This window comes from Myotis davidii, unplaced genomic scaffold, assembly GCF_000327345.1.
Source record: "Myotis davidii unplaced genomic scaffold, ASM32734v1 scaffold624, whole genome shotgun sequence".
Taxonomy (NCBI): domain Eukaryota; kingdom Metazoa; phylum Chordata; class Mammalia; order Chiroptera; family Vespertilionidae; genus Myotis; species Myotis davidii.
Window position 1 is genome coordinate 781,398 of NW_006295731.1, and position 21,840 is coordinate 803,237.

At 35.8% G+C, this 21,840-nt stretch overlaps 1 protein-coding gene across 1 annotated transcript in view; it reads left to right on the forward strand.

Annotated features, from left to right (window-relative positions):
* NRK (Nik related kinase) overlaps positions 1-21,840 on the forward strand; it is a 155,931-nt gene that overhangs the window by 85,430 nt on the left and 48,661 nt on the right. Inside the window, exons 5-12 of the mRNA XM_006770365.2 lie at positions 1,934-2,059; positions 3,766-3,876; positions 5,324-5,414; positions 10,018-10,148; positions 11,968-12,022; positions 18,451-18,529; positions 19,555-19,730; positions 21,664-21,727. Of these exons, the coding sequence (XP_006770428.1) occupies positions 1,934-2,059; positions 3,766-3,876; positions 5,324-5,414; positions 10,018-10,148; positions 11,968-12,022; positions 18,451-18,529; positions 19,555-19,730; positions 21,664-21,727 (833 nt within the window). The remainder of the gene's footprint in view (positions 1-1,933; positions 2,060-3,765; positions 3,877-5,323; positions 5,415-10,017; positions 10,149-11,967; positions 12,023-18,450; positions 18,530-19,554; positions 19,731-21,663; positions 21,728-21,840) is intronic.

Sequence of the window (21,840 nt, forward strand, 5' to 3'; positions counted from 1 at the left end):
TGAGGCAAGCAAGCCTCATGTTAGTTTCAAGCTGCCTGGCTGCCGGCTGCCATCTTGGCTGTCAGTTAATTTGCATATCTCGCTGATTAGCCAATGGGAAGGGTAGCGGTTGCACCCCAATTACCATGTTTCTCTTTTATTAGTGTAGATATATATTTTCAGAATAGATCAAAAACCTAAATGTTTAGAGAGCTAAAAGTATAAAATACTTACAAGATAAGATTGGGGTAAATCTTCATGACTGTAGATTTGGCAATCGATATTTAGATTTAGCATCAAAAGTACAAGCAACAAAACAAGAAATCAATAGATTGGACTTCATCAAAAAAAAAAAAAAATGTGCCTCAAAGTACACTCTCGAAAAAGTGGAAAGACAATCCACAGAATTGGATAAAATACTTGTATTTAGAATATATAAATAATCTTATACTTCAATAATAAAAAAGATAAGTAACCCAATTAAAAAACAGGGGCAAAATTTTTGATTCAACATTCCTCTGAAGATCATATACAAATGGCCAAGAAGCCCATGAAAAAATTCTTAACATCATGGGTCGTCAGGGATTTGCAAATCAGAACCATAGTTAACTACTACTTTATACCCACTAGAATGTTTATAATAATAAAACAGAAATAATGAATATTTGTGAGTAGATGGATAAATTGCAATAATTGTTGTTGGAAATGTAAAATGGCACAGACACTGTGGCAGTTTGACATTTCACCAAAATGTTAAATATAGAGTTAGCATTTGACCTAACAATTTCACTCCTAGGTATATACCAAAGAGACATGAAAACATATATCCATACAAAAACTCAATATTAATGCTCATGTTAGTATTATTCATCTTAGCCAAAGGGTGAGAAAATCTAGATGTCCATAATTTAATGAATAGTAAAATAAAATGAGTGAAATACTAATATATGCTATAACATGGATGAATCTTGGAAAAAAGCTAGTCATATAAGCCCACATATTTTATGATTGTCATTTATGTAAAGTGTTCAGGATAGATATATCTACAGTGATAGAAATTATATAGTGGTTGCTTAAAACAGATGTTTGTGTGGGAGAATTTAGGGGTGATAGCTAAAGGGTGTGGGGCTTCCTTTTGGGAGTAATAAAAATATTCTAAATTGTGTTAATGGTTGCATAATTCATTTAAAAACTGAAAACCATTGAATTTTATACTTTAAATGAATGAGTTGTATGTTTTATAAATTATCTATAATAATAAAAGCATAGTATGCAAATTAGACTGGACAGCGGAACAACCTTCCGGATGTCATTCCAGACATCCTTCTGGATGAAACCGCCACAACTGGGGCTGAGTTAGAGGTGGTTAGGGGTGATCAGACAGGCATGCAAGTGGTTAGGGGCTATCAGGCAAGCAGGCAGAGTGGTTAGAGGTGATCAGGCAGGCAGGTGAGTGGTTAGGGGTGATCACGCAGTCAGGTAGAGGGGTTAAGGGTGATCAGGCAGGCAGGCAGAGGGGTAGGGGCAATCAGGCAGGCAGGCAGGCAGACAAGCGATTAGGAGCCAGCAGTCCCAGATTGTGAGAGGGTGCAGGCCGGGCTGAGGGACCCCTGTGCACTAATTTCATGCACCAGGTCTCTATAATCACAATAAAAACGTTACAAACAAACAACTCTGTAATTATTCACTTCAGTTAAAGCTTTATATAGTGGCTGATGCTGCTGGTTCCAGGATCACATTTTGAAAACCATTGAATTAAAGGATCTTTAATTAACGTTTATTTTCTCCCAAATTCCCAGTCCACCAAAGATCTCCATTCTCGGACAATTCTAGATAAAATTTCACTATAAATTTCTGGGTTGCCATAGGATTCCCCTCTGATTTACTGTGTTTAGAGTCTCACAGTCATTGAATGGGATAGCTTAGGAATTTACTCTCTATTCTTATTCTGCAGGATGAGGAAGAGGATCTCAGGACTGAACTCAACCTTTTGAAGAAGTACTCTTTCCACAAGAACATTGTGTCCTTCTATGGTGCATTTTTCAAGCTGAGCCCTGCTGGCCAGAGGCACCAACTTTGGGTATGTATTAATTACCTTGATTTATTTTATGATACCAGGTCACACTTGAGGATGTACAGTTTCATAAGCTGAAATACCACACAACCAAAACAGTTTTTGTTTCACTCCAACCATCACTCAGCTTTGTACCCTATACAAATTTCTTTCTAAAGGCATGTACTCATTCTGTTTTCAATAAATCCTTTGCAGCATCTCCAAACACTACCTCTCCTTTAAGGCTTAGCTCAAATCCTACCTCCTGATTAAATATACCTGGTGTGTTACCTGTCTTCCCTCCGTCCCTAGATATTTGTATTTTAAAAAAATATTTTTTATTGATTTCAGAGAGCAAGGGAGAGGGGGAGAGAGATAGAAACATCAATGATGAGAGAGACTAATTGATCAGCTGCCTCCTGTGCACTCCCTACTGGGGATCAAGCCCACAACCCAGGCATGTACCCTGACCAGGCTTTCCAAGAGGTTTTTTTTAAAATTTATTGAATTTACTGGAGTGACACTGGCTAATAAAACTACATAGGCTTCAGGTGTACAATTCTATAACACAGCATCTGTATATTGTGTTGTGTGTTCACCACCCCAAGTCAAGTCTATTTCCATCATCATTTATCCCTCTTATACCCTCTTCTAAATCTCCTAGCCTTCTCCCTCTGGTAATCATCATAATGTTTTCTGTGTGTATGAGGTGGTGTTTTTTTTTTGTTTTTTTTTTTTTTGCTTAGTCCCTTCACCATTTTTACTCAGTCCCCCAAAGCCCTCCTTTCTGGCAGATATCAGTCTATACTCTGTATCTATGAGTCTGTTTCTATTTCATTTGTTAGTTTATTTTGTTCATTTAATTCCACATATAAGTGAAATCATATGGTAATTGTCTTCCTTGACCGGCTTATTTCACTTAGCATAATACTCTCCAGGTCCATTCATGCTGTCATAAAAGGTAAGATTCCTTCTTTTTATGGCTGAGTAGTATTCCACTGTGTAAATGTACCACAGGTTTTTTACTCACACATCTACTAATAAAGAACTTATACAATTCAAGACCAAAAATCCAATTAAAAATGAGCAAAGGTCCAAAATAGACACTTCTCCAAAGAGGACATACAGATGGCTAATAGACATATGAAAAGATGCTCAATGTCACTAATCATTAGAGAGATTCAAATTAAAATCACAATGAGATTTCACCTCACACCTGTCAGAATGGCTGACACTAATTCAACAACAACAACAATAACAACAACAACAACAAAAGTGTTAGCAAGGATGTAGAGAAAAGGGAACGCCCGTGAACTGTTGGAGGGAATGCAGATTGGTGTAGCCATTGTGGAAAGCAGTATGGAATTACCTCAAAAAATTAAAAATGGAACTGCCTTATGACCCCGTGATTCCACTTCTGAGAATTTATCTGAAGAGACCTGCAACAATATATGCACCACTGTGTTCATTGCAGTGTTATTTACAATAGCCAAGATTTGGAAGCAACCCAAGTGCCCATCAGTAGATGAGCAGATAAAAAAGCTTTGGTACATTTTTCAACTCTTTATAATTCTACCAGCCTTTGGAGTCTTCCATCAGACAATTGAGCCAATCTTTGCAGTGTCTTAATCTCTAAACATTACATATAAATGCAAGTCATATGGACTAAAACTCTTGAGATATTTTCAGATAATTATTTTCTAATTCTTGATATTTTGCTGGCTTCACTGCAGATGGTGATGGAATTATGTGCAGCAGGCTCAGTTACTGATGTAGTTAGAATGACCAGAAATCAGAGTTTGAAAGAAGATTGGATTGCTTATATCTGCCGAGAAATACTTCAGGTGAGTCCTTATATAATTACTGTCTTCTGGCCTTGAAAATACCTGGGAGTAATATATACAATGTAACTTATAACTGTTCCTATAGGTTGGTTTAAAAATTCTAAGCATGACCTCTGAATCAGGATACCAAAAAAAGAGACCAAAAAGGTTTAGAGAAAGCAGATTTTCAGGTGATGTCCTTAAACTTTAAGGTAGAGCACAAGATTTGTAAGCAGGTTCTTCCAAATCATGACCTTTAATGGCTATGTCAGATTTAAGCTATTGTGCTCAATGGATCATGGTCTTAACTACATGGAATATTTGTTATGTTATTATGATTTTAGAGTTATTTTTAAAGCATAGAACTGTCATTAGAAATTAAGATAAAAGTTATGTAGAAAGCAGTGTTTTATAAAATGTCCCCAAATCATTTTGCAGACAGATATCCACTTTCAATAAAGCCCTATTCTTAAACATTATTTTGAATACCAAATTGGATGAGAATGACAATCTTGATCTACCAAATCCATTTTTTCCTTGTGACTTAAGTGCTTAGGGAACACCCAAGAAAAATATTAACGGAACTAAACAGCATCACTAATACAAAGTTAAAATGTCCTTCTTCTCATTACTTGTGGCAATAGTGTGAATAGTTAAGAATGCAAATGATAGATTGAGTTTAAATTCTGGGTCATTATGTATTAGCTGTGTGTCCTTGAGTCAGTTACTTAATTTCTTCAAATCTCACCTTTCTCATCTATAACATGTAATATTAGCACCTTCCTCAAAGGGTTGCTGTGAGAATTTAATATTTATTGCATGTAAAGCACTCAGCACAGTGCTTGGCAAAGAGTAAGAACTCAATAAGTAGTAGCTGTTTTTACTGTTACTTCTATTATTAATCCCCAGTTAGTATCTGGAATAATATCACTGAAGCCAGGTCATACATTAGCCAGGTCATGGGTTAATTTTAGAGGAGCCAGTATGGTAAGCCAATACAAATTGTAAATGCTTTAAAATGAATTTTTACATTCTTGCAAATTCTCAGCCTACAAGGTTGACTAGAAATATATTTTACTAAACAAATGGTAGGAATAGAGCAAAAACAATGTCTGAACTATAATTATAAGATGTCCAGACCTTCACTCTTATGGTTTGTTGGAAATATGGATGCTAGAAAAGAAAGTAAATGGTCCAGTGTATGCATAAATATTACTTTTTGATGTTCTTTTTGATGTTCTTTTTTTTGGTTTCCCAATTTATTTTCCTTTCCTAATAGCCAAAAATAGTATTTCTGGGAACTGGTTATAGTAATTCCAGTCTAACAAAATAATTTTGTCTGAAAAATGCAAATCTGGGCCATTTTTATTCTTAAAAGTTTTTCCAAAGATATTAAGAATATTATGTGAAGAAAAGAGAAAATATATATGCTGATGTGGCTTTTAAAAAATAAATATATTATATGCAGGGCTTAGCTCATCTTCATGCACACCGTGTAATTCACCGGGACATCAAAGGTCAGAATGTGCTATTGACTCATAATGCTGAAGTAAAGCTAGGTAAGTTTATTCTTACAATACCTTAAGTGAAGCCCAAAATATGTTAATGGAGAAAAGTCCTTTAAATAATTGTGTTTCCTATCATGTTTCTAACAATATCATTTACTTGTTTAGGCTGGATCTTCCCTGACTGCAAAACCAGTCAAAATTTGAATATTTGTTTGGAAGGGAGGTGGGGTAAGACAAAGATACACCTAACTGCTTCTCTGACATCATATAAAGGGTGTCCTAAAATTCACTCAAGAAGTAATTTTGATAGAAAACACAGGTTTATAATTAAAAATTGTAAATTTTTTTTATTGATTCATAAGGATTACAGTATAGGGTTATGTATGGAATAGCATATCAGGTAAATGGCCTCCATGGTTTTGCTGGCACATGCGTACACTTTTGTTGAAATTTTCCATGACCGTTTTGCATAAATGTGGCTGAATTTTGATGAGGCTCATTTTCATCTTGATGGCTTGGTTAATGGACAAAATTGTCACATTTGGGGTTCAGAAAATCCACGAATGATTGTTGAGAAACAAATGCATCCATAACGTGTCACTGGTGCGGATTTTGGGATGAAGGCATCATCGGACCATTCTTCTTCGAAAATGCGGCTGCTCAGGCAATAACAGTTAATGGTGCTTGCTATCACAACATGATAATCCATTTACCTGATACACTATTCCATACATAACCCTATACTGTATACTTTATGAATCAATAAAAAAATTTACACTTTTTAATTATAAACCTGTGTTTTCTAGAAAGATTACTTCTTGCATAAATTTTGGGACACCCTAGAATAGAATCAAAAGATCCAAATTTGAGGCTCCATTTTGCAACTAAAACTTTCATCAGTAACTCGAGAGATGTGAGAGAGACGCATTGACTGGTTGCCTCCCATACACACCCTGACCAGGGCAGGAGATCAAACCTGCAACCAAGGTATATACCCTGGGCCAGGAATCAAACCCGAGACCCTTCGAACTGCAGGTGTACGCTTTAACCATTGAGTAATTGGCCAGAATCCCAGCATATTTTTAAGCAACATTTTCTGTTTTTAAAAAAATCTTTATTGTTGAGATAATTATTTCCCCCCATCATTGTTCCCTTCCACTGTTCCTGCCCCACCCCTTCACCATCCCACCCTCTATATCTATAGGTAAAATCTTTGGTTAATCTCTTCCTACCCTCATTTCCCCCTTCCTTCTGAGATTCATCAGTGTGTACCATGCTTCCATGCCTCTGATTCTATTTTATTCACATTTATTTTGTTCATTATATTTCTTGTTTATTTTGATTTTTAGATTAAAATGTTGATAGATATATATTTGTTGCCATTTTATTGTTCCTATTTTTTATCCCTTCTTCTTCTTCAAGAATACCCTTCAACATTTTATGTAATATTGATTTTGTGGTGATGAGCTCCTTTAGCTTTTTCTTATTTATGAAAACTCTTTATCTGACCCTCAATTCTAAATGATAGCTTGGCTAGGTAGAGTAATCTTGATTATAGGTCCTTACTGTTCATCACTTTGAATATTTCTTGCCATTCCCTTTTGGCCTGTGAAGTTTCTATGAAAGAAATCAGATGACAATCATACAGGTGCTCCATTGTAGGTAACTAACTGCTTTTCTCTTGCTGCTTTTAAGGTTTTCTCTCTGTCTTTAACCCTTGGTATTTTAATTATGATGTGTCTTGGTGTGTGTTTTTGGGTCCCTCTTGTTTGGGACTCTGTGCTTCCTGGACTTGTAAGTCTATTTCTTTTACCAGTTAGGGGAAATTTTCTGCCATTATTTCTTCAAATAAGTTTTCAATGTTTTGGTTTCTCTCTTCTCCTTCTGGCATCCCCATAATGTGAATGTTGGTACACATGAAGCTGTCCCAGAGGCTCCTTACTATCTTCATATTTGGGAATTCTTTTTATTTTTGCTCTTCTGATTGGGTGTTTTATGCTTCCTCATATTCCAAATTGTTGAGTTAATTCTCAGAATCCTCTACTTTACTGTTGAATTCCTGTAAATTATTCTTTATTTCAGTTAGTGTATGATTAATTTCTGATTGGATATATATATATATATGATTTTTTACAGAGAGAGCAATGGAGAGGGATAGAGAGTTAGAAACATTGATGGGAGAGAAACGTCAATCAACTGCCTCCTGCACACTCCCTACTGGGGATTAAGCCAGCAATCCAGCAGGTACCCAGAAGGGGAATCAAACCTGTGACCTCCTGGTATACGGGTCAATGCTCCACCACTGAGCCACACTGGCTAGAAGAGCTTTGCTTTATCAGAAAAAGTTCTGATGCACAGTTCAGTTACTGCTGACAGGAAAAAGCCAAATCAACATTGATCAGCTGCCTCCTGCACACTCCCTACTGGGGATGTGCCCATAACCAAGGTACATGCGCTTGACCGGTATCAAACCTGGGACCCTTGAGTCCACAGGCCAATGCTCTATCCACTGAGCCAAACCAATTAGGGCTTGTTGGTCCTTTTTTATGACTTTGACATTCTTACTAAGATCCTTAAAAGTCTCATGAAGATCTTTGAGTAACCTTATAGCCATGGTTTTGAACTCTATAATCAGTTGTTTGCTTGCTTTCATTTATTTCATTTGTGACATGTTTCTTTGTCTCCACATTTTAGTTGCTTCCTTGTTTTCATTTCTATGTATTAAGTCGATCTTTTCTCTATCCTGGAATTGGTAAATTGACCTCATGTAGTAGGTGTCCTGTAGGGTCCAGTGGCTCAGCTTCCCCAGTCACCTGAGCTGGGCCCTCTAGGTACACCTCTGTGTGGTCTGTGTGCACAGTCTTGTTGTAGATGAGCCTTTATTGCTGTTAGCTTCATTGGAAAGAATTGGCCTCCAGGCCAATTGGCTGTGAGTACCAGTCACAACTACAGTGGCAGAGATGCTATTCAGGAGACACCCCTATGGAGCAGGACTTGTTTCAGTGGGGCTTTGGTGCTCACTAAGTCTGTGTCTTGATCATGTCGCTTGTGGATGTGTAGAATTGCAATCTGCTATAGTCTAAAGCTGTCCACAGGGTGCACTGGCTCTAGGGCCTCCAGACACTGCCTGGGACCACCTGAGAGGAACTACAGAAAAATCTTCAGACTGCTGCTCTTTGCTATTTGTATTGGGCTTGGAGTTTCCCAGCGAGGCCCAGCTGTGAAGCAATGCAGGCTAGTGCTGGTGCCAGTGCCAGATCTTGGGCATTTTATTGTATTGATAGGTTTGGGGCACACTGTCACCAGCTGCAGCTTGTTTGAGAGATTTTAGCAAAGTCTGAAGCCTGAGCCAGGACAAACAGCTTGGGTGGGGCTGCATATTGGATGGGGCAAGGTATCAGGAGACATTTTCTAAGGAGGGCAAAACCAATGACTGCCAAATGGAGTTCCAGAAAAGAAAGAGATTTGAAAATGATTGTATTACAATTGCAATTGACCAATAATCCTCATATTCTGGTCCTTAATCATTACAGAAGAGTTTAAATTATGCCACTGTTAAAGTCTGATCTTTACCTTTATTTTCAGCTTTTCTTTTTTTTCCCCCTTTTATTCTATTGGTCACTCTTTCTTCTCATCTTTTATCCTTTTATTTTATTCCCTGAATGTCTTATGTCAACTATAGCTTTCACAGAAAGCTTAAAGTTTAAAGAGGGCCTTAAAGTTGGCCCTCAGGAATAATTAAATGCTGAGCTCTGCTTTAACTTATTCTCTAAAATAATCTAGATAATGAGGTTGTGCATGATGAATTTTACATATCATGGACTTTTTATTGTTGTTCTTATTAGATCTTTAAAGACTGCCTTAAATGCTTAACTTTTTTATTTTTATTTTTTATTTTTCTAAATTTTTCAAACTACTTTTCAATCAATGTTTTCTCCATTCTCTTGATTCGTGGAAACTATTCTAAGTTAGAAAATCTACTTCATTTTTTATTCCTGTATTATTTGTTCTTGACTAAATACTCCAGTATACTCTAGCCATTTTTCTGTCTGTTTCTGAGGATACCATACTAAATATTTTCATATAATGTATCCCACAGATGAATAGAAGACTGAACTTTCATAGTCTAAGCTAAGCTGTATTTACTACAGTAAATATTTGCGTCTGATTCAGAAGATCTGTAGAAGAATTTAAATTCTAGCAGAAAACTCATTTTTCTTTATCAGTGTGATAGGAATTTCTACTGTGGTGAATGAGGTCTCCTAATAAGCTACTACTAGGTTTAGGTTTCTTATATGTTGCTAATAGTGCTGGTCTTCCTCCAGCTTGGTGACAGGTCCAAACACTACATATGTTATCACTTCAGAGGTTTAGAGTGTACTGATGGAACTTTATTTTTAATATTCATGGTAAACGTTCAGCCAAACCTACTGTAGATTTATAATAGCACTGCTGAGTCTCTTTCCAATATAAATAGCATAAAAATCCTATTTCCCAGTATCCCTAGAATAGACTTTATGGTAAGGTTTTCTGAGCTGGAATAAAAATCTGTTATCCATTGTGGCTTTTGTATTTTCTTTCTAAGTTAAAGCAATAACTTATTGAGCTTTTTGTTACTGATAAATTATTTTGACATATGCTGGATTTTTTTCAGTTGATTTTGGAGTGAGTGCCCAGGTGAGCAGAACTAATGGTAGGAGAAATAGCTTCATTGGGACACCATACTGGATGGCACCTGAAGTGATTGACTGTGACGAGGACCCTAGACGCTCCTATGATTACAGAGTAAGTGCGAGGATGCAGATAGTGAGGATAAAAATTTGGAAAGGGCTTTTGACTAATGTTTATTTTAAATGATAAAATAAAATATTAAAATGCAGGCAGCTCCTTCTTTCATACTAAACTCTAATAGGAAATACCAGCCACTATTCCTATATGTGGTTTGATTATATGCAGAAAAATAATATTTTCTAAGACTGTAGACAAATTAGACCATTGGGAGTTCTCCATACTTGAAGAAGAATGTCTAGTTCATGCTGCTTGCAACTTCTTGGTAAAATATTATGTGGCTTTATATGGAAATTTAACTTACAGGGACAGAGGGCTTTTAAAACTTAAAAATGAATAAATGTAAAGTCAATTATTAATACCTACAGTAATTTAGCTCCAAAAAGAAAAACAAATAATTTCATTGCTCAGGGTGATAGAGAAATCTTTGGCATTGTTCACCTCCAAATCACAGAAAATCAGTAGAAGAGATGAATTAAATAATAATTCATGTTATTAAAATTTTCACTGAAACTGCAATTTGGATAATATATATCTATGTACACATTTCAAAGAGCTAGTGTAGAAATAAAACTCTCCATTTGCTATAGACTGGAAAAACTACACTCACTCCTCACATCATAAGTCATCCAAATAATTCACTGTGGTTTCATTTTGTGTGGAACCAGGACTAGACACTTGAAGTTGATTAATGCAAGGTTCATCTCTTTTCCCTTTCTTTTAAATGCCCTCTGCTTGATCAGCAAGCAGATATATTGAAAGATTAGTATATAGTCTAGTGCTATAAGTAGCTATGGAGATGATAGAAACATATTGTTCTTTAAGTGGCTTACTGTAAAAATAATGCTTTATAGTTGTACAACTGAGATCTTCCAAGGATTTTTCACAACATTAATGATTTATTTTTAATTTTTAACTTCATATAACTGAAATAAAGCTTAAACTTAGACCATCACAACAACCCTTTGAAGCTAAGACATCTGTAAACTGGTGCTCTAATAATTCAATTAACTTTATTATTGTAGCCACACAATGTACTTCTAGCCCCTGTGCCATTTCCTCATTCGAAAAACAAAATACAATTAATAGCATTAAGGGTAATTTCCTAGAAAATTCTTGAATATAATTTCTTAGAATTATAATAATTCCATCCTCAACTTACCATATTCAAGGAACTTTAAATATATATACGTTTATTAATATATGTGCCAATTTTATAAAATTCAGCCACAGAGCCCTGACTGGTTTGGCTCAGTGGATAGAGCGTCAGCCTGCGGACTCAAGGGTCCCAGGTTCAATTCTGGTCAAGGGCATGTACCTTTGTTGTGGGCACATCCCCAGTGGGGAGTGTGCAGCAGGCAGCTGATCGATGTTTCTCTCTCATTGATGTTTCTAACTCTCTATCCCTCTCCCTTCCTCTCTGTAAAAAATCAATAAAAAACACATTTTAAAAAAAATTGAGCCACAGAGAGTTAGTTACCTAAGATTGCACATTTAGTAAGTAGGTTTATGTGATAGGATTTCTTTACAACAAATTCCTTTTGCTATTTCAGTTACGGTAATAATAGCAACATATCAATCATGGTTCTCCTTATACTTACTTAAGCCCATCCAATATCAACTATTGTATAGAACAATACTAACTGATCACAAGTTCACATAACATCTCTCTGTAACAACATTCTATAGGAAATCCATAAAATGGCTCTGGCATTGACACCACCACTACCACTCCCTCATCCAAAGAGTATTTTGAGATTCTAAATACTGTTTCTTACTTTTAACTGACTTTTTGGGGTCATCTTTTCCTTTGCAGAGTGATGTGTGGTCCGTGGGAATCACTGCTATTGAAATGGCTGAAGGGGCTCCTCGTGAGTAAAAATACTTGATATTTGTTAAAAGTTAGGAAAACATATTGTTCAAATCTGCCACTTTGAGAATGTACCAGTCAGCTTTTACTGGCCACCAGGTGCCACATTATATGCCTAACTATAAATGGTAGCCTTTTCAGTGATTACTGAATGTTCTAGTCAAAATGGCCAGATATGTCTATAAAAAGAGATTTTCCTTTTCTCTTTTATGTACCACATTTTGGGCTGATTGAGTATTATTTCAATTTAGTCACAATAGTATTTGGTCCTGGAAGTCCTGACCCACCTGCAATAAGGGCATTTCAATAAATATTGACTGATGGAATATTTAGGTTCCAAAACAATTACAGTCACATACTGTTATTACTTCAGACAGTGTCAGTTGAGAAAATCTTCCAGTGGTTGGTTGAAATTGAGCCAATACTCAATAATGTTGGAAAGTAAGCTTCCCCCCACTTTGGAGTCAGTCCAGCTTACCTTTTGTACCTTCCTTGCTCCTTTTAGCCATTCTGTTACCCTTAAGATCTCAGAAGGTTCCATTTCCTTTTGTTTCCTTTCCTTCCCATCATTTAAATGACCTATCAGCATCCTGTTTCAGGACACTGATTTCTGGTAGGAAGGTGAAAATGCATGTAAATTTAGATATACATTATTGACAACCATCTAATGTATGGCCCCATAAACAGAGAATATTTTCTGTCCTAATTACCTAAACCCAAAAATGTAAATGATAAATACATTCCTGGTATTGTTGGATGAAAAGTGATAGAAATGCCTGGAGTATGTTTCAGAGGTGGGGTGGGGGGATGGGATTGCTTTGCTTCTAACTCTCCAAGAAGATCCTATAGATTCCTATGTTCCTTCATGCTCCCTCTCCACAATGTCCACACACCAAGCTTTATAAGCTTGGACTATCTTGTTAATGTATTTCAAGGCCAATGGGAGCAAGTTCAAGGGGGTGCAATAGTCATAATATCATTTTTAAGAATTGCTAGTGTCCCTCGGAATATCACAGTGGGGGCTTGGATTAAAACTGGGATAAATGGGGAGATCAGGTTTCTGATGCCTTTCCTCTAGTGTCCAAAAAACTACAAAGTATCTATGTTGGGTAGTAAAAAACAAATGATGGAGAAAACTATATAGGCTACATATATAAAATTGAAATGAGACTTGGAAAATACATATTACTGTCGATCATCACTCAATTCTTTTTCTGTGAAAGAAACATGCTTAAATGATCTCTCTCTCTCTCTCTCTCTCTCTCTCTCTCTCTCAATACACAATATGATATTTTATATGAGTATTGATGCATGTATTTGGTTAGGATTGATGACTGCATCAAGTAGTATATTTTTTTCTGTTGTTTCTGAGTGTTTCTCACCACATCTTTTCAAAAATCTAGCTTTCTGCATTTTATAGATTTGTGCTTTTTAGTTTACCTTTTGTGTTTCATTTTTTATTCTAAAGTATAAAATTATAGGAGAAAGGGGTAATGAGCAAACTCACAGAAGGAGTGTAGAGAAGAAGTTTTGCACAGAGTATACAAATGGAAAACTTCTTGCAAAAGACAAATGAGGACCAAAAGATTCTTAACTCTCAATAAAAAAAAGATTTTAAATCTCAATGGACACAGACAATAGAGTTGTGGAGGCCTGGGGCTGGGGGTGGCCTATAAGGGGTCAATGGGAGAAAAAAGGAGGACATATGTAATACTTTCAACAATAAAGTGTTTTAAAAAAGAAAATAGGATCAGCATTCCTGGATAAGTAATTGGAATGGTGTGACTTTTGGTCACGAGTAACTTGAAATAGCCACAATGCTAAAAAATTGTTTTTCAACAGCCTTCTGTATTGCTTGAAGTATTAACTTTGTATGGAAATTATCTTTATCAATTTAAGAGAGCAGAAATCCTTCAGGTTATAGTTATCAGCTCAGACTGAATGACCTTCTGAAGCAACAATTCTGTGATAATTATCTCTGAGGTCTAAATAACAAAATTCCTTTCTTTCTTTGGTGAGTCTCTCCCAGAGAAGTAAAGAGAGAGGAAGAAGAACTTCTTATTGAAAATGTGCTATAGGGACTCTCAGAGGAGAGAAGATAGGACCACCGTTCACCCAGACCTTCTTAAGTCCTTGAGTTCTGGGTAGGAATTCAAACAATGTGAAGATGTGAAAACTTTCAAACCAAGGCCAGAATATTGCTAATAGTTGTTCAAACATCAGAATATCATAGTCCAATGTTGAATAGATGCAGTTCTTAGTTTCTTTGCTATTATTTGGGAAAAAAATTATTGCCTAGTGAAGAGGTAGAATCAGGTTGACAGTTTATTGCAACTCTCCTTCCTTGTCAAGGATCTACAACAGCCAATTTCCCTTCATCTAAATTATACATTTCTCTATATTAGCATTCCCCTTGGTGTTGTAGAGATTATTTTTAATACTGTCATCCATGTTTGTTTAGTGTCCTACTTCTGTTTCTTTTAGTGTCCTCTCTTTACACACAGATCAATGTTTACATTATTGTCTCGTGACTCGAATTTAATATTGTCCCTTTAAGATACCTATTAAGTATTCAAAAGTTTTCTTCAGATCTCAACCTTATCAAATCAATTCAAATTGCTCCCAGTTAAATGTTTACAACTCATCAATAGATGTATTTTTTAATTTCTTTATTGATTAAGGTATTACATATATGTCCTTATTCCCCCATTACCCCTCATACCCCCACTTATGCCCTCACCCCCCTATTGTCTGTGTCCATTGGTTAGGCTTATATGCATGCATACAAGTCCTTTGGTTGATCTCTCCCCCTTACCCACACCCTCCCTTACATTCCCTCTGAGGTTTGACGATCTGATAGATGCTTCTCTGTCTCTGGATCTGTTTTTGTTCATCTCAATGTTGTTCATTATAATCCACAAATGAGTGAGAGCAGGTGATATTTATCTTTCTCTGAGTGACTTATTTCACTTAGCATAATGCTCTCCAGCTCCATCCATGCTGTTGCAAATGGTAGGAGTTCCTTCCTTTTTACAGCAGCATAGTATTCCATTGTGTAGATGTGCCAAAGTTTTTTAATCCATTCATCTGCTGATGGGCACTTAGGCTGATTCCAAATCTTAGCTATTGTAAATTGTGCTGCTATGAACATAGGGGTGCATATATCCTTTGTCTTCTTTCAGAAAGTATCTATTTATGTCCGTTGCCCATTTTTTTGATTGGGTTGTTTATCTTCCTTTTGTTAAGTTGTATGACTTCCCTGTAAACTTTGGAGATTAAACCCTTATTGGTGATAACATTGGTAGTCTCCAGCCACCCAGGGTGCAGACAGACTCCTGTGAGTTCTGAATGGATGTATTTTTAAAGGAGGTTTGCTATTTCAAATGAATATTCATGTAATGGTGAAATGTAGGCACTGTTAAGTGATATGGTGTGAAGGGACATTTATTAACATTCCTAAAATTAGACCATATAGGAAACTTCCACAATTGCTGTTTGATATGGCTTTTTTAACCACCCTATACTTTATTCCTTTGTGGACTTCTCCTTTCCCTTAATGAAAACCTACCAAGTGTATGCCCTAACTATTGACTCCTAAAGATATTGTTAGTTGACTGAATGATGCTCAGCTTTTAATAAATGAAACTGCTCGATATTGTACAAAGTCATTTGCAATGTGTTTAAAGGACAGAATCTGATGACTGATTGGACACAGTAAAGGAATGAAGACAGTCAAATATGACCCTGATCTTTTGAGCTTGGAGTTCATCTGCCCTCAATTAGAAACCTGCACTTTCTATTAATTTATGCCCATGTAATTGAAACAAAGAATGACCTTTGAACAATTGCCTTTATATCACTCTAATGAAATTGCTTCAGGAGGTTTATTTTTCTACTGTTATGAAAGGCCAGTTTGACATTGTAATTTTCCTAGAGATGTATTTTGGAAGAGGAAGGATGACTTTAAAGTGGCATTAATATCAAATTTTCCTAACATTAATGACACACTTGAAGTGTTAGGTGAAATTTACACTATGGTTCTCCTTTGGGAATTTTTTACATTGCCAGTTTTCTTTAATCAAAACATAAGAGGAAATAAGTGAAGTGAAACACATATTTAAACACTTATAGGAAAGTGCAGAATTCTCAAACCAATGAGGTAATGAATTTGTATAGCACATATTGGAATAGGATTTTCTTTGTAGGGCTGTGTCTGAAATAGGGAATGAAAGTCCAATAATTTGACACAAACTCGAATTGTCAGATAGTTAAAATCTTTATGATAATATCAATAGCTTATATTTATTAAGTGTCTAATCTGTGCTAGACACTTATGCTTGTAGGTTGCCATTTAATCCTCACAGCAACTCCCTGAAGGAATTCTTGATATATTTCCTGTTTTTCCAATAAAAAATGAGGCACAGATAGGTTAAGTAATTTTCCCAAGATCACAAAGGCTGAGCTATGAATTGAACCCAGGCCATCTTACTAGAAAATGTGTCCTTACTAGTTAATTATACTAGATCTACCTCTTTTCATAGGACTGTCAACTTCCAAAACAAAGTCTTCTCATCTTTTTAGACTAATCAATCATCTTTATACGTTATTTTGCTTAACTACTAGTCTCTTTGACTTTTTCAATTTATAATTACATATTCCAATTTTATAACTATAGATAGTTACAGTACAAAAACACAAGAGAGTGCTTTGTCTCCTCCACTTTTGGTTTCCTTCTAAAGATATATTATCAATAACATATTTCAAACATATTATCTAGTGTAATTTACTATTAATTTTCCACAACTGTCAATAATAAACCTTTAGGGTCTTATATAAAGGACTGTTTGTGTTAAAGTGAGCTTTTCATGAACTTCATTTGCTTAGAATTCCTTCTGGAATGAGGAGTGTGCTCTGTAGTTACCTTTCTCATTCATTCTATTTTTATTTTATTTATTAATTGATTAGGGTGACATTGGTCAACATGAACATATAGGTTTCAGGTGTGGGTTTCTATGTTACAAGATCTTTATCACACAAAGTCAAATCTTCTCCTGTCACCTTATATTAGGACCCATTCCCCCCACCCCCTTCCCTCTGGCAACTACCCCACTGCTATTTGTGTTCATGAGTTTCGTTTTATAACCCACATATGAGTGAAATCATATGGTTCTTAGCTTTTCTGAATGACTTATTTTATTTAGCAAAATGTTCTCAAGGTCCATCCATGTTGTTGCAAATGGCAGTATTTCATGCTATCTTATAACTGCATAGAACTCCACTGTGTATATATACCAATCCTCTCTTTATTTTTCTTTATCCAATCCTCTCTCACGGGACACTTAGATTATTTCCATGTCTCCACCCTGTGAATAATCTTGCAATGAACATAGGGGTGCATATATCTTTGTGAATTCATGATTTTTGGGTTTTTCAGATATATACTCAGGAGTGGGATTGCTAGGTCATATGGTAACTCTATTCTTAATTTTTTGAGGAATTGCCAGACTGCTTTCCATAGTGGTTGTCCCAGTCTACATTCCCACCAGCAGTGAATGAGGGTTCCCCCTTTTCCACAACCTCTCCAACACTTGTTAGTGCTTGTCTTGTTGATAATGGCCACTCTAACAGGTATAAGGTGGCATCTCATTGTCGTTTTCATTTGTATTTCCTTTTGGCCAGTGAGGTTGAACATCTTTTCATATATCTATTGGCTGTTCGTATGTCTTCTTGGGAGAACTATCTTTTCAGGTCCTCTGCCCTCTTTTAGATTAAATTATTTGCTTGTTTGATCTTGAGTTTTATGAGTTCTTTATATATTTTGGAAATTAAACCTTTGTTGGAGGAGCTATTGTTTACAAATATCATCTCCCATTTAGTTGACTACCTCTTTGTTTTGTTGTCAGTTTCATTTGCTGTGCAGGAGCTTTATAGTTTGATATAGTTTAATTCATTTATTTTTGCCTTTACTTCCCCTACCTTTAGGTTCAAGTTTATAAAATGTTCTCTATGACCCAGGTCCATAAGTTGGTATCCATATTTTCTTCTATGTATCTTATTGTTTGGGGTCTTATATATTTAGGTTTTTGATCCATTTTGAATTAATTTTTGTACATGGGACAAACTGTAAGCCAGTTTCATTCAACTGCATGTGGCTTCCCAGTTTTCCCTGCACCATTTATTGAAGAGATTATCTTCACTCCAATATACATTTCTGGTTCCTTTGTCAAAAATTATCTGTCCCTATATACGTGGTTTTATAGCTGGCTCTCTATTCTGTTCCATTGATCTGTGTGTCTGTTCTCTGCCAATACCATGCTGTTTTGATTATCGTAGTTCTTTAGTATAATTTGAAGTCAGGTAGCATGATACCTCTAACTTTGTTTTTTTTCCTCAGTCATTCATTCTAAACTTATCTATTTTCCTTTGCAGCGCTGTGTAACCTTCAGCCCTTGGAAGCCCTCTTTGTAATTTTGCGGGAATCTGCTCCCAAAGTCAAATCCAGTGGATGGTAAACATGAATGACCCAATCTCCCAAATACATTAATTTGATATTTTTTTTTTATTTAGCAGAAAAGTGTTAATTCATTTGGTCAGTCCTGCTTCAACATCTTTGTTCAACAATATTTCTTAAAATTCAATACCTTAAGTGTGGTGTCTTTAAAAAGTACCTAACCAACTAGAAATAAGTAATACCATCCAGAATATATTATGATGGCATAATAGTACTGGCATTAATGGCATATTCCTTTGTTTCTCCAGTAATTGGATGTACCTATGGAAATCATTTGTAACTTTTCTCACTGTGCTTAGATAGGTAGTCAGTGATTGGCCCATTCATTAAGCTAAACACCCACAGACCTAGAAAAGAAAACTTGTTCTCCCAGGGTGCTACAAGCCAACTAAACTTGGAAGTCCTTTCAATGAAGCTTTTTGATCTAGTACTGGACATTCTTGCTTATTAGTATTGCTTGCCCTGGTAGAAATGGTGACTGTGATTTGATCACTAACATTCTTGATTATGATTCAGTTTAACCATTCCCACAGATACAGGTTTTCTGGGCACATCTGATTTCATGGGTCATTTTATGAAGTTAGTCTCAATAACCCCTGTTTTGGAGGATCATTATATCTAAACCTCTGTAGTTCCATATAGTTAAGTGAAGCATTCAGATTTCAAAGTGTGACTGCTGTGGGGTGACAAATCTAGTCTCATGGTTTACATTTATTACATTAACCACTTAAATGCTATTCTACTACTTGACTTTTTTTTACCATGTACACACTTCTGAACTCACTGAAGTTTCTACTATTCTTTGGGTAGAAAATGCCAAAAGCTGATCTCTTCTGAGGTTTGAATGGCATTGTATAATGTATATTGTCAAGCTGAAGGATATTTAGCAATTAAAAAGACAATTATAGTGATGGGTAACAGTTTCTACAAATATGAACTTCATAGTGGCATGTGGGTGGGCATGTGGATGGGTGTGGCAGGCCTGAGAATGTCCTTTTATCTCTTTGACTCATGTATTTTAGGTCTCGCAAGTTCCACAATTTCATGGAAAAATGCACGATAAAAAATTTCCTGTTTCGTCCCACTTCTGCTAATATGCTTCATCATCCATTTGTTCAGAATATAAAACATGAAGGACATGTTGTTGAGTCACTGAAGAAACATCTTACTGGAATCATTAAAAAGAGACAGAAAAAAGGTAGAATGTATGATCTTTCATTTCACTGGAATGACTATTTAGATGAAAGCGGACTTATTCTTTTTTTTTTTTTCAGGAAAAATCTCCTTTTTTGAAAATTAGGTTGAAAGTAAAAAATTCTGAGGCCCCCAGTACTTAGTTTTTCCACTAATGTGCCATATGCACTTAATTCGTTATTTCTGGCTGTTACAACTGGCAAAGTGTTTGTATTTACAGACCTTGAAAGCCTCAGGAAGAATTTTGGGATGTGCCAATTTTATTTTTTAACTCCTAACTAAAGAAATAAAGTAAATAAAAAAGCTATATAATAATTGGATTCTTTGGCTGACATTTTAATTAACTCCAATGAGATAAATGGCTTTGTAATTAACCATTTATTGACTTTTAAATTTGAAGTCTGTGCACCATACAAAGTTTGTTTTATATTCTAATCTCCAACTATAAAATATAATTAAATGAACTATTTGTACAAATAAAAGTAAGCTTCTATATATTAACACCAAAAATGGCAGGATGGATTATTATCAAATCCAGAGGAAACTACTTAGGAAGTGCTACCTTATAGATTGTATGGGAAATTCCAAACTTAATTTGAGGCACCATAGACAAAGTTGAGAGTGGTTATAGAGTGGAAAAGGGGAAACCTGAAAAATATAGCACGCATTTTCAAATTAGCTTCATATTTATTTCAATGTAACTTCTTTCATCTACTCTATATAATAAAAGCCTAATACGCTAAGTGTCTGGTCATCTGGTCCTCTGTTTAACCAAGCAAAGCGTAATATGCTAATGATATGCTAAGGCTGCTCAACTACTCACTATGACATGCACTGACTACAGAGGGCAGACACTCCGACCAGTAGGTTAGCTTGCTACTGGGGTCCAGCTGATCGGGACTGAGTGAGACGGGCTGGACATAACCTGGAGCCCTCCCGTGGCCCCTCCCTGGCTGACCAACCTCCCACGTCCCTCCCAGGCCCTGATCATGCACTGGTGGGGTCCCTTAGCCTGGCCTGCACCCTCTCACAATCCGGGACCCCTCAGTGGATGTCAGAGAGCCAGTTTCAACCCAATCCTATAGGCCAGGCCAAGGAACCCTACTAATGTACAAATTTGTGCACCGGGCCTCTAGTATAACTATATGCTATTTTGGAGCAAGAAACAGCAAGAGTTAATTTATTTAGCTATGGTGGAGAATTCATTGGATGAGCATCACAAAATCCAGCCAGTCTCAAATGGGTGCATGAAGACCACACATCTACTTGATTTGCTAAATTCCATAGTTTCAAGTTTACCATATTGTTAACTACAGGAAAAGTCACATTCATATGAAGATTATATGGAAGATATAAATATAGTTGCCCTAAACACATTAACATAGCTTTAAAAAAACATATTTTGTTTGGGTCTATATTTCAGTTCAGCACAACTGATAGGAAAGAAGCTGAACTTTTCAATGCATTAAGTATGAAACCCAGAATTTATATTTTTAAACTTCTCCTTGAAAGGACCTAAAATCTTTATCTTCATTTTCAATATTCTTTGAAAGGAACAAAGATGGTGTGGGTCCAAGTTATAAAGTCCTTAAATCTAGAGCACACACCTATAAGCCATGTTCACCAATCATCTAGAGTTTCTCTTGTTCTTTTCTCCCTTTCATTTCTCAATTCTTTCTCTTTCAAATTGTAGCAGATTGCTAAATTTTCTTTCTATGACCATAGAAATTAGTCTGTATGGAACAGCTTCACTTTACTATAAAAGTAGACCCAAGAACCTGAATATTGTCTATATCACAGATGTGATTTGAAGGGTTACCTTCTTGTTGTCCTTTTAAATTCACTCAACATCTTGAGCAATAAAGGGTGAAAGTTGGATAAGCTGGATTACATTAATCTCTGCTGATTGTTATGCATTATTTTTCTTTAATTAAAAGGAATACCTCTGATCTTTGAAAGAGAAGAAGATATTAAGGAGCAGTATACCACACGAAAATTCAGGTGCGTTAGACAAGTTATATATAGAATTTGATGTTAGCAATTCACTTAAGACAGTTGATTTTCATACTGTTGTATTTGACTCAGAAAAACTTAATCTTTTCTCATACAACAAA